The sequence below is a fragment of the Bactrocera latifrons genome, unplaced genomic scaffold, assembly GCF_001853355.1.
Source record: "Bactrocera latifrons isolate USDA-ARS-PBARC rearing strain unplaced genomic scaffold, ASM185335v1 scaffold_136, whole genome shotgun sequence".
NCBI lineage: Eukaryota > Metazoa > Arthropoda > Insecta > Diptera > Tephritidae > Bactrocera > Bactrocera latifrons.
The window spans coordinates 830,958-846,568 of NW_017534808.1; the positions used below are offsets into that span (position 1 = coordinate 830,958).

A 15,611-nucleotide genomic window follows, 5' to 3' on the forward strand; every position below is an offset into this window, starting at 1 on the left:
TTTTATTACTTTAGGCTTTGGTTTTCATTTTTATATTTTTCATTTTCTTTTACGGTCACTAACGCGTGTCCTTATTGTGTTTGTTTTTCCTAGATATGTACATCGTCTTAGCAATGTATTATTTATCTTTATTTCTGTATGCCTACATAAATATTTGAATACGCCGTAAAATTGCAGCTGATATGCCGCATAAAACCAATCTTAGCACACACATTTGTAACCGAATTAATTGTGTGCAGAATAAGAGGTAGGTATACATATGTATTAAAGATTCGTATGCAGATTTTATGAGGCCAAAAAGTTAATAACAACAAAAATGTCTAGTCGCGAGCTCATTGCTCGGATTTCATTTCGATTTTATTCATAGACTTGCCTAGAGTTTGTATATATTAACTTGTATAGTAAGTCATCCCCTTCCTTTACACAAGTATGTACCAATATATGGTCCAGTAAAAAAATAACTATTATTTCTGCATTAAATTGAAGGTTTTCTGGAACAATTAGAAAAATCTTTTTTAAGTCAAATATGCTTCGTTTTGTACGCCAATTTATTGCGATTTTGAAGTTATTTCACAATGTCACTCTCATAGATACCCTCCTCCCTAGTGGCCAAAAACTTGGCTGACGATTTTCAAATATTCCCTTGAAGCGAGTTTTACACCAACAAGATTATTCTCTCTTATTCTCCAGCTAATGGGAATACCATACATGAGGTTTTTTTTGTGTTAACTCATGCACACATATATGAGCTTATTTTTGTATCCAGCAAAAATCGGTCAAATTTTTTTGCTTTTGAGCAATCGAAATAGTATTTCCGAACTGTAGTCAAATTCGACGAGTATCTTATTGTTATTTTAGTCAATTGGCCTTTCAGAACCTGGTGCAAATTTGACATCGAAATCCGTAATGGTGTTGACGTAGCCAAAATTGCGCATATCAAGACCATAAACACAAAATGCAGCAGTTAATAATTTTTTGTCACTACTTAATTTTGCTTCCAGACAAGAGTTTTAAAAATTTATTTGTAGCACATACAAAACCTTACCTGAGATAGAGATGCCTCAGTTCAACAACTCGCTTTTAACCTTAAAAAAATTTGAATCCCTTTATTTATAGAACTACAATGCTTAGTAGAAGCAAGCAGGGGCTTTGAAAAATTCCCACCAACATCGAAAGCTACGGTTTCATAGACCAATGCTAAGTCTAATCTCTTTATATATGGTAAAATAATCCAAATTCGAAAATTTAACATTTCGCATTTTCATATGCAAACCAAGTTCGATATTATCAAGACCTGATTAAAATCAAATATTTACCACTAAACATTTTTGAGAAATTTGTGGGACTACCAGAAAACATAATTTTCTCAGAATTCTTAAACGTAGCATTAGAGGTTTGATTCAAAGAATTTGGTAAATGACCACTCATTCACAAATATCAAAGACAGAGAGAGAAAGAGTTTTCTTCTATTTAAGTAAAGATAGTTTAACTGGAGAATTCTAGCACACAGAAGCCGTATTTTGTAATAAAATAGACTTCATTACCATGTCACATGAGCACAAATCAATTCCGGTCAAGAGACGCCAGCGCTAGGTAGTTACCATTTTTCAGTTATGGGGTTTAAAATGATTAAAATGATACGAGGATATGTTTTTTTTCCATGTATTGCATCGAATTTAGACCTGTTGTTAAATCCACACATATTTATATAATATGAAAATTCACAATTTTTAGAAATAGCTAAATATGCATTTATATTTTAATAATCGCATATTCTTAATACAATATTAAATAAAATTCTTATTTCTAGTAATTTGAACTTAATAAAAACAAGTAAGCAAGCGCTAAGTACGGATTCATCCGAACATTTTATACTCTTGCAACTGGCAAGGATTTATGACAGAGAAGTACCTTCAGCTACATAAAGCCCATTAGTTATATGGGGTCTAGGGTGGCTTTTCACCTGATTTTATTCATTCTAAGCCGAAACATATATCATACACTATTTTATGCAAAACTAGCTTTTTCAAATTTATTAAGATCACTCACATATTGGCAGATGAATGCGATATACGATCAACCGGAAGTTCGAAAATCTTTATAATAGGTGTGGAGAGAAGAGTGAGAGGAGTATTTACCAGATTCAAACCATTTCTAATATAATAAGATACTATGAAATAATTATTTCCGAATCTCAATTATATACCTCGCACATTGACCTTTATTTTTGGTTAAAAATCAACTACAAGCACTAGATCCACATATTACACAAACGGTTTTTCTTCGAGTTGCGCATTAGGTGGCACACCTCAAAAATACTACTCGAACAAAGTTTTGCCTTGATATATTAATTGATCCTTGATTAGGACGTCTCGTGGTATTTGCGCTGGGCGAATTATGTTGTTGTAGCTTTGGTGGTTTAGAAGATGTATACATTAAACTTATCGGAAAGCAAAGCCAAACCAAGTATTTAAAATTTGTTTACTATAAGTGCACTTTTCCTGTGTTAAATGAGATTTTTATACATACATTAATAGCGTTTTGTGGCCGAGGCAATGGTCCGATTACGCTAATATATGAACTTGTTTTTTTGTTTTTTTTTGCCACGGTTCATTAAGATATCTCTATTTTTACTTTTTTTTGTCAATTAAGAAAATATGCTCTAAATTCGCTCCTATAGGCCCTCTTCAGGGGTGCACCTAGTGTGACAGTTGATACTTTCAATTTCAGATCACAAATCAAAAATTTAAAAAGGATTTGAAAAACTATGAACAGAAGATGCAGAAAAGATTTTATAGTAATCGGATCATTGGTCTCTCAAGTAAATCTGAAAATTGCAGTTTTGAAAAGCTGATTGACTTAGCCGTCAACAATTTCTAAAACTGTAACCACTTGAGATAACGATTTCAGAATTTGTATACTATTTATAAACTTATAACCTCCCGACATATAATATGAAAAAATCTTTTTATTTCTTAATATTTCACGCAACATGTGCTCCTTAAGCAAGATTTGTAAAACCCAACATCTACTCACAGTAGAAAGCACAGCTCTATACTAATATTCAATAGAAACTGCTTGTATGCCACCAAAACATGCAAAAATGCACCAATCGTTAACCAATAAATAGAAATTTGTTGCTTATAAAACATATATAAAAACAACAACAAGTAAGTAAAAAATATGTATACATATAAAAACTCACCTGCATTGAAAAAGCTAAACCTAATTAATTATGAAACTGTGACAACACTTAGCTGCAAACAATCAATTTTAAGCGCTTACTTTACACTAACAACAACAACAACTATAATAATTAACTATGCTATTAAATATATAACATATTCGCTACAAAAAAATAAATACAATTTATTCTAGCCAGTAGTAATAAGCTATTATCGTCAACATAAAATTAATTTATATTCATTCAAGCACTAAAAAAGAACTTAAAAGATCTCATACAAATATAAATTCATTAAAATTACAAATGTTCGCTAAAAGCTTAAAATTTTTGGATTTATAAAAAATATTTCCATACAATTGCCCATTAAATGAGCAATTAAATAGAGGAAAAATAAATTTTAAACTAAAAATTCAAGTAAAGTTTGTTGGGAAGTAGCGTGTAAAAAGCAGACGAATTGTAAATAAATAATGTAATTACGTTAAGCGGTGACGAAAAATATAAAATTATATTTAAATAGAAAAAATATATTAAATTTACGTCATTAAAATTATGGCTATTAAATCCAGATAGACAAAATGTGGTTTAAAAAGTAATTTCATTGTTTTGTTTTGTTTTTTTATTTCACTTTTTACTTCTTTTTTTTTAATGGTACAAAATTTGCATAACAATTTATAAAATACCAGTAATGGTTATTGATAAATTAAATTCTAAATGTCACAAAAAATTTACTCGTATATAACACTATAAGGAAAATCAACTTTTTTTCGGTAACCGCATCAATTCTTTCAAGTGATTAAGTAACAAATAAAAGAGTTAATCCTCCGTTTCGAAGCTATCGCTCAAAATTTACATTTTTGTATTCGAAGTTCGAGATTAGAGTAATCGAAAAGCATTACTATTAATTATGGTAGATAGTTAAATAAATACTTTTTATTAAAAAAAAAATGGAGTCGACTTTGACTTTATCGCTTATGTCATACGAGCGTTGCTTATTATATGTATTTCGGGACCCGAGAACAACAAAAAAAAATTTTTTTTTAACCTTGAAAATCGCTTTTTTCTTTTTCAAAATATTCTCCATTAATTTTCCAAGCACTTTTGCAATACTGATTGATGTGCCTCCAAAAGATGCGTTCTGAATGCACGAATCGCTTCTTCATGTGTCATAAAACTTAGACTTTTCAGTCCACATTATCGTGGTGAAGATGGATCCGTATTCGGCAGTTGATTTCTGGAATCACAACTAGCAAATAAATGGAATTCACAGATCTGCGTTGCACTAGTAGTATGGCTGCAATCATTTGCTTGAAATCAAACAAAGTCGACTGCTGTTTACATTCGCGTAGATCTATGATTAATTACCTGGCACGAGGTCATAGATGCGTTTCGAAGCACCGCTATATTTTTTTAATATTTCTCTCAAAATAATCGACTCGAGTCTTTTTTGAGCGAGTGACAAATTGTGTGGGATCCAATGTGAATACATTTTCTCTGTTACCTCAATCTCCAGATAGCTTACATGACTGTTTCGCAGTATTTGTTTGGACACAGCATCACCATAGTTTCCGTAACTATGTAACTTTCGCAAATTTCGACTTTGAGTGATCTAGGACCTCCGTCACTATACCATTGATAAAAACTTGACGGAGGTAAATCGTAAAAACTTAAATAACAAAGCACTGTTGTTGAGTTAATCCACCTCGGAAGTTGTGAAAAATAATCACACGAAGATGTCGCAATTTCTTTGCATTTTTCGGCCGAGATGATATTTAGAGTTACTGCAAACAACACAAATGACGCCCGTATGACTAAACGTTCTGATCCCTTACAGCGTTTGTCCGGAAAGTTATAGGACTGAGTCGATTTAACAAAAATTATTTAACCAATCGTTACAACTCTTTAAGAACTTTTAAAATAGGCTGCTTCTGCGTCGATGCACCACTGCCAGTGCAATTTCCAAGCATTGACAGCGTCACGGAAGGCATTCTCCGGAATAGCCTTGAGAGCTGACGTGGATGCTGCTTGGATCCTCTCTGTCATCTCAAAATGATTGATTTTAATCGACCTTTTCAACCAAGGAACAAAAAGCCCGGCAGAGCCATATCTTGGCTGTAAGACGGTTGGGGAAGCGTTGGAATGACGGCCTTGGTTAGGTAGCTCTTCACAAGAAAGGCGGTGTGAGCCGGAGCGCTGTCGTGGTGCAACATCCGATCGACTGCGATGCTCAAATCATCCAAAATAGTCCTATTACTTTCCGGACAAGCCCTGTATAATATAAAAAACATCAAACTTTACGAAGTTTGACACTTTTTCTCGAGATTGAATGAAGACTTTTTCTAAGGAACTTTATTTTACTGGAGATTGATTCAATATTTTTATTTTTCTTAAAATATTCTTGGGGTCTTGATGTTACTTAATGAATGATTTTTAACCCCGCAGGGCTGTTAATCGTGGACAACTAAGTAATATTTCCTTCGTAAAAATTATGCATATAATTAATAGCAAATGACCAAAAAACTTATAGTAGGATTAATATGTGCTATTTCTTAATGCATTTAAATATATAGTACAATTATCTTTTATTACTAAAACTGATATCACAAATTTAATTTTTTTCCCATTTTTCCTTCACTAAATCGCTTCTCGGAAATCGCTGGTAATAAGTTTGTATAAAATATTTATATGCCGATATGTATGGCATACATATGTACATACATATATGTATGTATATTTGAAGCATTGCGTATAGACGCATGCAGAGCCTAAAGCGTAAATATTAAGCAATAAATTTTGCAAATTTCTAAAATATAATTGTATAGAGATTTATAAAAAATTATGCAAATATTAGGTACATAATGAAAAACTGCAATTACAAAAACAATATGCCTAAATTATTACTAATTATAATAAAAAAACGCCCAATATCGGCTAAGCTATGTACTATATCATACATATGTACATATAGTACTTACATATAGACGTGTACACCAATGATCAGCAATAAACTCATAATTTTTGTTAAAAAAAAAAACGACTAAAATAGTGGACAAATCAAAAAGCAGCTGCAAGAAGAACAACAACAGAGCGTAACTACTAAATTATCGAAGCCACCTTTTTGTTAGTGCAAAATATTAACAATTTATTAATATTTTTAAGACAAGCATACATAAATTATTATACAACAGTAAATATATATATATATATATATATACATAATTACCACTGAAAAAATTAGTAAAATAAATGCTGTAAAACATACATACAAGCCTAATAAGAATGTAATTACAATTATGTCAAGTATGGTATATAAAATAATAGTTATTAAACTTGCTAAAAAATTTTTAACAAAAATTCAAGCTGATAATATTATAAATTATAAAATAATGAAAGAAAAAACATTTTTGAGTGCAATTTGCAGTTAGTTGAACCATAAGTCAGATTATATGGTGCAGCTTTGTATGTAAGCGTAGTTTTTCGAAAAGTTTTCAAGCGTTTCATCGATCGCCTTGATCAGCAAAAATAATGATTACAGATATACAAATAAAGAAATATATTATATAAATAAAGAAAGGTTCATCAATAAACGGAACGACTTTGTGCATTTCTTTATTTTTCATTTATATTAAAATGACTTAACTAGGCATTGGTGAATGTTTTCGAAGACAAATAATATTTCTCCTAACAGATATATCTATATATTTTGGGATCTACGACGTTCAAGCATTTTCTACGAACATTTGTCAAGTATAGATAATGTACATTACGTTAAGACATGATTAACTCAAATTTGTATTCATTATAACAGGTCGATTGAAAAGACGCTGTCCTGACGGGTGAGTGGATCGAAAGAAGTTCCTGCGTTAATAAAGCATTGCTCTTAAGGGAAGAAATACTGCTGAAGCGAATCCAAGCCAGGATTGCTCAACATTGTTTGGCACTTGCGCCATAGATATCAACCGAATGATGAATTAGTATTCGAATTTCTTTCGCAACCATCGTATTCTTCAGATCTGGTCCTCAGCCATAACTATTAACTCATTTCAAAAGAATTCTAGCTAAGGAAACAATTTTCGTCCAATGGAGAGGTGATCGTCGAAAATTAAGCATATTTGGAAGCAAAGAACAAATCGTACTACAAAAATTGTATCGAAAAGTAGGAAAGTCGGGGTCTTTGTTGAAAACCGAAATTTACAAAAAAATTTTAGAATGGAAAAATCATTTCCAAGATGGCCGCGAAGACGGTGAAGATGACGAACATCTCGGACGGCCCAGCAGATCAATAACCGAAGAAAAAAGTGAAAATAATAGTTAGGTTGAGTCAAACCTCAATAAGGAATACTATCTAGATTATAAGTTCAACGTCGTTTGCATGAATCAGTTCGTGAAGCACAACAATAGTTCGCTCGCTTCCATTTCGGAAATTTCGATTTACGCTGATGGAATAATTTCTCTAGCGGAAAAAATAAGTACATTTTCGTTTATTTTTTTATTATTAGATTTAAAAATAAGAAAATACTTTTTCGACTACCCAACATCTTATTAAATAATACAACACCTATATAATTTTGTCCCAAATGTTCATTGATATTAGTAGATAGGCTAAGTGCGCCGTCTTTAAATGCATTCTTCTCTAAACAATGTTTTAGAAGTCGAGATTTCTCGAGAACTACTACCGATCTTCATGTAATTTTACACAGATAGTTATGGCAAAAATTGTAAAGACTTAGACGAAGGTTTTTATTTTCGATTAAAACTCCAGAAATGGCCTCGCAATGCCCGAGTTGAAAATATTCTTTTTCCATAATTTCAGCATTTCTTTGTTAATAATGCATAGTATGTTTATAACAATAAAAAAATTCTAATGAAGTATTTAATTTTTATATAAGAATACCAATTTTTAAAAAAGGCTGTGTTTACCCGAGCAAACCTATGTAACTCCTTAACTAAATACTTCGAAGGCAAACTAGCTGTTTCGTCATTTTCGTTGAATTTAACATTTCTGAGGTTATTTTTAGAGTTATTACGCTTTTAGTAGTTTCTTCTATTCCACTCATTTTACGTTGGGCATTTTGATTGTCATTGCTCTCATAACTTATGATATACGTACAAATACACATTCAACAAAACATATTAATATCTTTATAATATTTATTGACTAAGTTTACAACCCTGCTCCTCGGTCCACCCTGCACGTAGTTCTTCGAAGAGTTGAAAGTCTATGCGACCTCAACCCCGGCATATGGCCTACAAGGCCAAATTGTTCCAAAATTTTCGGAGAGTCGATTAATCCATTTAATGATTTAAAAGCAAACGAGAGATCTGATACTTGTCTCCTACTCATCAGGTCACAAATCCCAAATTGATCACGAACCTCCTTCTAGCCTCCGACCCATTCTTTATGCCCCAGAAAGTATGCGACATAGTTACAGATTTCTTCTGCACTCTCTACACTTTGTCAATGAGACAAACCAACGAACAATACTCGTACTCCAACATCGGACGCACCAAGGTCGAGTACAGCCTTACGAACGTACCAGCATTCCTGAAGTAATCCCCACATCTGAATATGAATCCAAATGTCCTGTATGCCTGTGATGAAATTTTGTCAATGTGCCCAGTGAAACTTAGCACCTTGTCAATCATGACACCAAGATCTTTTACAACTGTGACTTCTTCTAGCTGATGATCACCGATAAGGTAAACAGCTGGACGACGACTCAAAGACCCTGACAAGAACATCACCACGCACTTCGTATACTCTCGCAACAAAGTTGCTAAGGAGAGTATTATAGTTTTGTTTACATAACGGTTTTTTGTAAGTCCTAAAACTAAACGAGTCAGATATAGGGTTATATATACCAAAGTGATCAGGGTGACGAGTAGACTGGAAATCCGGATGTCTGTCTGTCCGTCCGTCCGTGCAAGCTGTAACTTGAGTAAAAATTGAGATACCATGATGAAACTTGGTACACGTATTTCCTGGCTCCATAAGAAGGCTAACTTGGAAGATTGGCAAAATCGGCCCACTGCCACGCCCACAAAATGGTGAAAACCGAAAACCTATAAAGTGTCATAACTAAGCCATAAATAAATATTCTACAGTGAAATTTGGCACAAAGGATCGCATTAGGGAGAGGCATATTTTTACGTATTTTTTTTTTGGAAAAGTGGGCGTGTCCCCGCTCCCTACTCAGTTTTTGTAGATATCTCGGAAATTAATATAGCTATGTCAACCAAACTGTATAGAGTCGTTTCTTTTAGGCATTTCCATATACAGTTCAAAAATGGAAGAAATCGGATAATAACCACGTCCACCTACCATACAAAGGTTATGTTGAAAATCACTAAAAGTGCGTTAACCGACTAAATAAAACGTCAGAAACACTAAATTTTACGGAAGAAATGTCAGAAGGAAGCTGCATCCAGGTTTTTTTTAAATTGAGAATGGGCGTGGCGTCGCCCACTTATGGACCAAAAACCATATCTCAGGAAGTACTCAACCGATTTCAATGAAATTCGGTATATAATATTTTCTTAACACCTTGATGATATATAGGAAATATGGGTGAAATCGGTTCACAACCACGCTTTCTTCCGATATAACGCTATTTTGAATTCCATCTGATGCCTTTTCTGTACAATATATACATTATTAACCAATGATGATAGCGGAATAAAACTTTACACAAATACGGTATTTGAGCTGAGGTATCTCTTGTGGAAAAATTGTCGTGAACGGACTATAACTTTTCAAGGTCCCTGATATCGAACATGAAGAACTCAGTGCCTAACCTAACCCAACCTAATTTTTCACCGAAAATATCGGTAAATCTCTCAGATATTTTCATGTAATTCAGAGGGCATCATTTTTATACTCTCGCAATAAAGTTGCTAATAACGGTATACTCGTATATCGTCAGATATATGGTTACATATACCAAAGTGATCTGGGTGACGAGAAGAGTTGAAATCCGGATGTCTGTCTATCCGTCCGTGCAAGCTGTAACTTGAGTAAAAATTGAGATATCTTGATGAAACTTGTCATGCGAGAGTATAAAGCGTTCGGTGACAGCCGAACTTAGCCCTTTCTTACTTGTTTAAATTTAAACGCAATTTATTTTCGTCGCACCACTCCTCAAGTCTATCAAGGTTTCTCTGTAATGCACTAATATCATCGACAGTGCTTATCTTCTTGAAAAGATTGAGGTCACCAACATATAATAAAAATTCCGACGATTTTGCTCCCAATGTCGTTAACAAATATGCTAAACAAGTTTTACTATGTGTTTCACCTACCAAATATAATTATTTTACAAACAATATTAAATAATCCACTTACTCAACTATATTTAGCCAAAAAAAAAATCAGAGCGAGCCCAAAATTGAGTTTAACAGCGCAATTATTGCGTAATAATATTAATTTATGATTTGCATTTTATAACTACGTAAATAGGAAGCACAAACACCTATGCCACATCCATACACACGTACACACGCAATCAGCTAATGCAAAATTTGAAATTCATTAGGGCAAATGCAATTACCCAAGGTAAATATTAAATTTGTATGCATTTATTACATTTGTATTTGTATTTTGTATACAGCTGCTAAACATAATCATTATTAATAATATATATTAACTGGAATTATTCGCACATACACTTAGTTGTGTATGTATGTAGCATACCACATATAAATAAATAAAGCTTTAACCATGCAGTTGTTACACAACAAATTTGAATATACAAATATAGAACTTCGTTGCTGTGGTCCTTTGAAATGCTCGTGCTCATACACGAACTCATATATATACAGACTTTGCGGGCATTACATGCCATTAAGCATGCGCTGATTAAATGGTAAAAGGTAAAATTAACCGCTTACAACATGCTGCGGCCGAAACTGAACGCAAATTGTTGTTGCGCACACACCACACATGCACAAACATCACCAAGGTCGCCAAACAAGGCCGTCGCTCGGTGGAAAGTCGACATCGCCACAATCGCCGCTTTCATCACTCTCATCGTCTGCCATGGCGGTAGCGCCACCAACATTATTGCTGTGATTATGCAATGCCCTGCGGGTGTAGGGATGCATTCGCTGCTTGCCGTTGGCTGCTGCACGCGCTGCCGCCTCCCAAATCCGTTCAAAGTTGGAAACCGCCGAAGCGGATATTTGCATTTGTTGGTGTCGGTTGTGCGCTGCTGTCGCTGCTAGTGGTGGCTGTGGTGTTGCTGCTGTGGTAGCCGCTATTTTGCTTAATGCCGCGGCAGCTTCCGCTGGATGATGGCGCAGCGCTGTGCCGAATTTTTGATAATGCTCATTTAGGTTATTGGTCAGGCGGCAGCCGACGGTTGGTATGCCCGCAACTGGCTGCGGCATGTGTGCGGTTGCCGGAGTGGTTGTTGCATTGGCCGTGGCCGCGGCGGCCGCTACTGCTGCTGCCATATTTGGCACATAACTCGCAATATATTTAATTAAATCGCCATTTGCATGTTTGTTTTGTTGATCGTATTTTTGCAGGAAATGTGAGACTTCCACGGCGCAGTGTTGAAATCCAGCCCAGAACTTCTCCATATTCAATGTGTCGCTGTGGCGTACAAAGAGTCCGTTTGTTTCGCGCAATCGATGTAGATGTCGCACTGTGAGCTCCAAAATGTCAGCTTTCTCTAATTTGGAGAGATTTTCGCCATCCTGGAATTTGGATAAGTAAAAGCATATTTATAGAATTATTTTCATTATTTCATTTTACATAATGGTGTAAGTTTGGGGGTAATTTTTAAGATGCACGATATTTGGACCTGTGCAAATGCTCCTCTTCTATAAATTAGTGCTTCTCTGTACTGCTAAGGCAAATTAAAGTTTTTGTGTCACTAGCTACTATCGAAATTTCAAACTTGAAAACATTTTTCCTCAGGGTACAAATGTTAATCTCGAAAAGGGTGTGAACTCTGAAACATGAATCAGCATCAAATTTGGCAATAACTACTAGTTGGAGTTATTTGTAGAAGTTCACGCAAGTGCGGAAAGTTCTCTGAGCTCCATTTACTTGATAGTGACCGGGAACGATACTTTTACATATGACTTTAATAGCTCACAATCTCAGGTTTTAGATCAATATAGTTTCTGGGTAGCCAAGAAATATCCGTTTGAAGTCGAAATAACCATTCCTGCAAAACTAAGAGCGCTGTGTAAACATTTCGTTGAGCAATATTCCTGTCAGAATCCAGATGGATCTCTCCGAACCATTCGATGCCAAACGAGGTTTCAGAGAAGGCGACTTCCTATCATGCGTCATTTTCAATCTACTGCTGGAGAAAATAATTCGAGCTACAAAGCTGAACAAAGAAAGCACAATCTTCTACAAGAGTGTACAACTTCTGAGGTACCTCGATGACATCGCTATCATTGATCATAACAACCGCGCCGTTAGTTCGGCGCTCTGAAGTTTGAACCAAGAAGCGAAGTAAATGGTTCTAAAAGACACAACATGTGCTACTTCGGGCTAAATAGACAAAGGACGATAAGAACATATGATGAGACGGCGTTAGAGCTTTCAAGAAAAAGGTTCTGCAGAAGATTTATAAACCTTTTCGTATTGCCAACGGCGCATACCGTAGTTGATGAAATGATGGACTGTGCGAGACATAGTTTAGCGAATTAAGAGACAGCGGCTACGGTGGCAAGTTCGTGTCGTCCGAGTAGATGAAAATACTCAACCTCTGAAAGTATTCGATGCAATTTCCACTTGAGGAAGCAGAAAGATCTCCACTACGTTATAAAAACCAGGTGGGAAAGGTCCTGCCTACACTTGGAATCCGGCAAATTCGCTAGGGCGAAAAAGAAAAATGACTGGAGCGCTGTTGTAAACTCATTTATAACCGCGCAAGCGGTGTCTACGCCAATAAAGAAGAAATATACTATTCTTTACCTTCTCGTCTTTTTCCAGACAGATATTGAAATATTTCGAAGATTACCGCTTGGCGAACCTGGCGAAGTTGAGGGAATCGACATTAAGCACCTTATTAAAGATGTGGGAAGCTCAAAACGGCTCGTCGATCTATGAGGATCTGGTCAACCACTTTGAAGAGTTCATGGATAACAAAAAGGATACATATATGTTCAAGTGAGACCAATCGATTGAGGATCAACCCCACGACCTAACCTAACCTAACTTAGCACTCCAAATGTGGGTAGCCAATAATCTCCAGCGACTCGTTAAAACTCAACACCAGCCAACTGGAAGAAACTATAATCCTTTAGGCAGAGCTTTACGCAGAAAGTAGTCTATGTTCTCTTAAATTTGTTTAATATCGAGGTTTTCCGATAAATTCTCGGGTTCTTTTAGAACTCCTCTAAAGTGTTGTTGAATAAAGTTTTACGCGAAATAATCATTGAACTTGATAAAGATAGTAAGATAAGTGATTAGAAAGCAAGGTAAAGCGTGTTAAGGACCTTACTGTAAAGAGAAAGCCGTGGACTCTAAGTTAAAAGATTTGTCTAATACAACTCAATTTTGTAGAGGCAACGAGACAACCTTAGTACTTTGTTACTTTCTGAGCTGAAACAGCTGCCTATAAATACATAATAGCCGTTTAGAGGTGAATACTAATAGAAGATCCAATAGCTGTCCAAACATAAGGTGAATTATGTTTTAGTCAGTGTAGGTAAGGTTAAGGTTAGAGTACTAAATGATTAGCATACACGCCAACAGACTGGGAACAATGGCTATTGTAGAAGCTATCAAGATCTTCTAGCAAACGCAAAGCTTTGTATAGGCAAAAATCACAACTAACGGTCGAGGGTTTCTTGGCGATGTCTCTGTGGCTGCATAACTGAAAACTTTTGCAATGATGAACTTCATCAGAAACACAGTCTGGTTCAGACAGGGCATACAATAGTGTGGATATTTAAGTTTCGTTGGTTTTCAAATGAACCTCCTAAAGGCCTGGATATCCACTCTACCTACCTAGCTACCTTAACTCTTCAAAAATTAGTAATTCTACAACAAGTTCAACAGCTGTTTGATTTTCTTGGGACGAAGTCATTTCATCAAAGGTTCGAAAAGGCTTCTAAGCTTGCTAAAGAGCTAATAAAATGGTTATTCTACGACTAATTAAAGTACTCCCTTAAATATGAAATCAGTGGGATATTTCTTGATTAAAATGCAACTTACCGCCTGCAAAGTGCTGGTCATTAAATCCTTCAATTCATCCAAACATTTATTGATGCGAGCACGCCGTTTACGCTCCAGCATCGGTTTCATGATTTTGCGATATTGGTATGTGCGCGAGACTGGCTCCAGCGGTAAGCCGTGCAACATAAAATGATGCGGATGATGATTTGGCGCCATTTTCGTGTGATAACTCATGCATGTAATCACTTGGGAACACGATATTATAAAACACTGTTATATATTTATATTTTTTTAAACTTCACTTGATAAACACTGATCGGCATAGATCTTTTTATATCAATGTTTTTTGTTTTTGTTATGACCTGCACTTTTAAAATATCACTTTTCTGTTTAAAGACTTCTTAGAACTTTTCACCTGCTTTAACCGCTTTGGACGCTTCATTAACTTTTCACCGTCCTTTCAACGAAGTTAACTAGTGCGCATTGATAGCCAAAATGATCGTGAGCGCGCGATAAGTTGACTTTTTATTGGAGCCCCCCCACAAAATACAAATGCGCTCTCGCCAGCAATTGTACTCGCGCGTACGCTCACTTCCCATTCGTTGGTCCAATGCGCTGTGTGGGCCCGTCCGACAAGTGCGACGACCAATCGTCGCGTGCGCTACTTAAAGAAGCGACCGCTCCAGCCCGATACCGCCGCATACATGGAGCTCGTGCACGCTATCTTTCAACACGATCGTGCAACAGTCGCCGCTGATCACCATCGATCAGCTTACGATCTTCTGTTTGTTGCAGAAGGCAGTAGTTGTAAGTGCCTGCACAGCGGCAGCTATTCAAGGCACGAGCGTCATGTTTAACTCCAACTTTATTGCTCACACACCGCCGTTCTCTCTCAACGGCTCTCTGACTGGTCAACAACAATAAACATAAATATTGTGCTCTCCTCAAGCGCTTGGCAGAGATTATTATTACACAGTCAGGCAGATAAAGTTTCATGAATGAAATTCCTTCGCTCCGCAATAGTATTTGTATGTAAGCGTGTGTTTGGCTCACCGTATGAATGAATTTAATACACAATACGGTAGTCAACAAAACGTTGCGTGGCAAAGTCGCACGATTCTGTAGCTTTTGTTATTGTTCTTGTTGTTTGGCTATAGTCAGCAAGTAGTGGCGTCAAAGTGACAAAGTGTCTGCCTATGTGCCACTGCATGAGTATGTGGCAAGCAACACTCGTGGGACACAGTTGACTCAGCATTGCGTTGCATGCCTCCATGTGAATGCTAAGCGCTG

At 35.7% G+C, this 15,611-nt stretch overlaps 1 protein-coding gene across 1 annotated transcript; it reads right to left on the minus strand.

Moving 5' to 3' along the window:
- Positions 1 to 10,578: 10,578 nt before the first annotated feature.
- LOC108965168 (transcription factor HES-4-A-like) lies at positions 10,579 to 14,799 on the minus strand. The gene is made up of 2 exons (XM_018927386.1): positions 14,361 to 14,799; positions 10,579 to 11,878 (listed from the first exon to the last, which is right to left on the minus strand). The coding sequence occupies exons 1-2, from the start codon at positions 14,553 to 14,555 to the stop codon at positions 11,132 to 11,134; spliced, it is 942 nt and encodes a 313-aa protein (XP_018782931.1). The 5' UTR covers positions 14,556 to 14,799; the 3' UTR covers positions 10,579 to 11,131.
- Positions 14,800 to 15,611: the final 812 nt, after the last annotated feature.

What these genes read in the sequence shown, in the direction of transcription:
- LOC108965168 (XM_018927386.1), bottom strand. Translation starts at nt 14,555, where the DNA reads ATGAGTTATCACACGAAAATGGCGCCAAATCATCATCCGCATCATTTT. An exon ending in TGACCAGCACTTTGCAGGCG is followed by an intron (nt 11,879 to 14,360) that starts GTAAGTTGCATT and finishes TCCAAATTCCAG; the next exon opens with GATGGCGAAAATCTCTCCAA.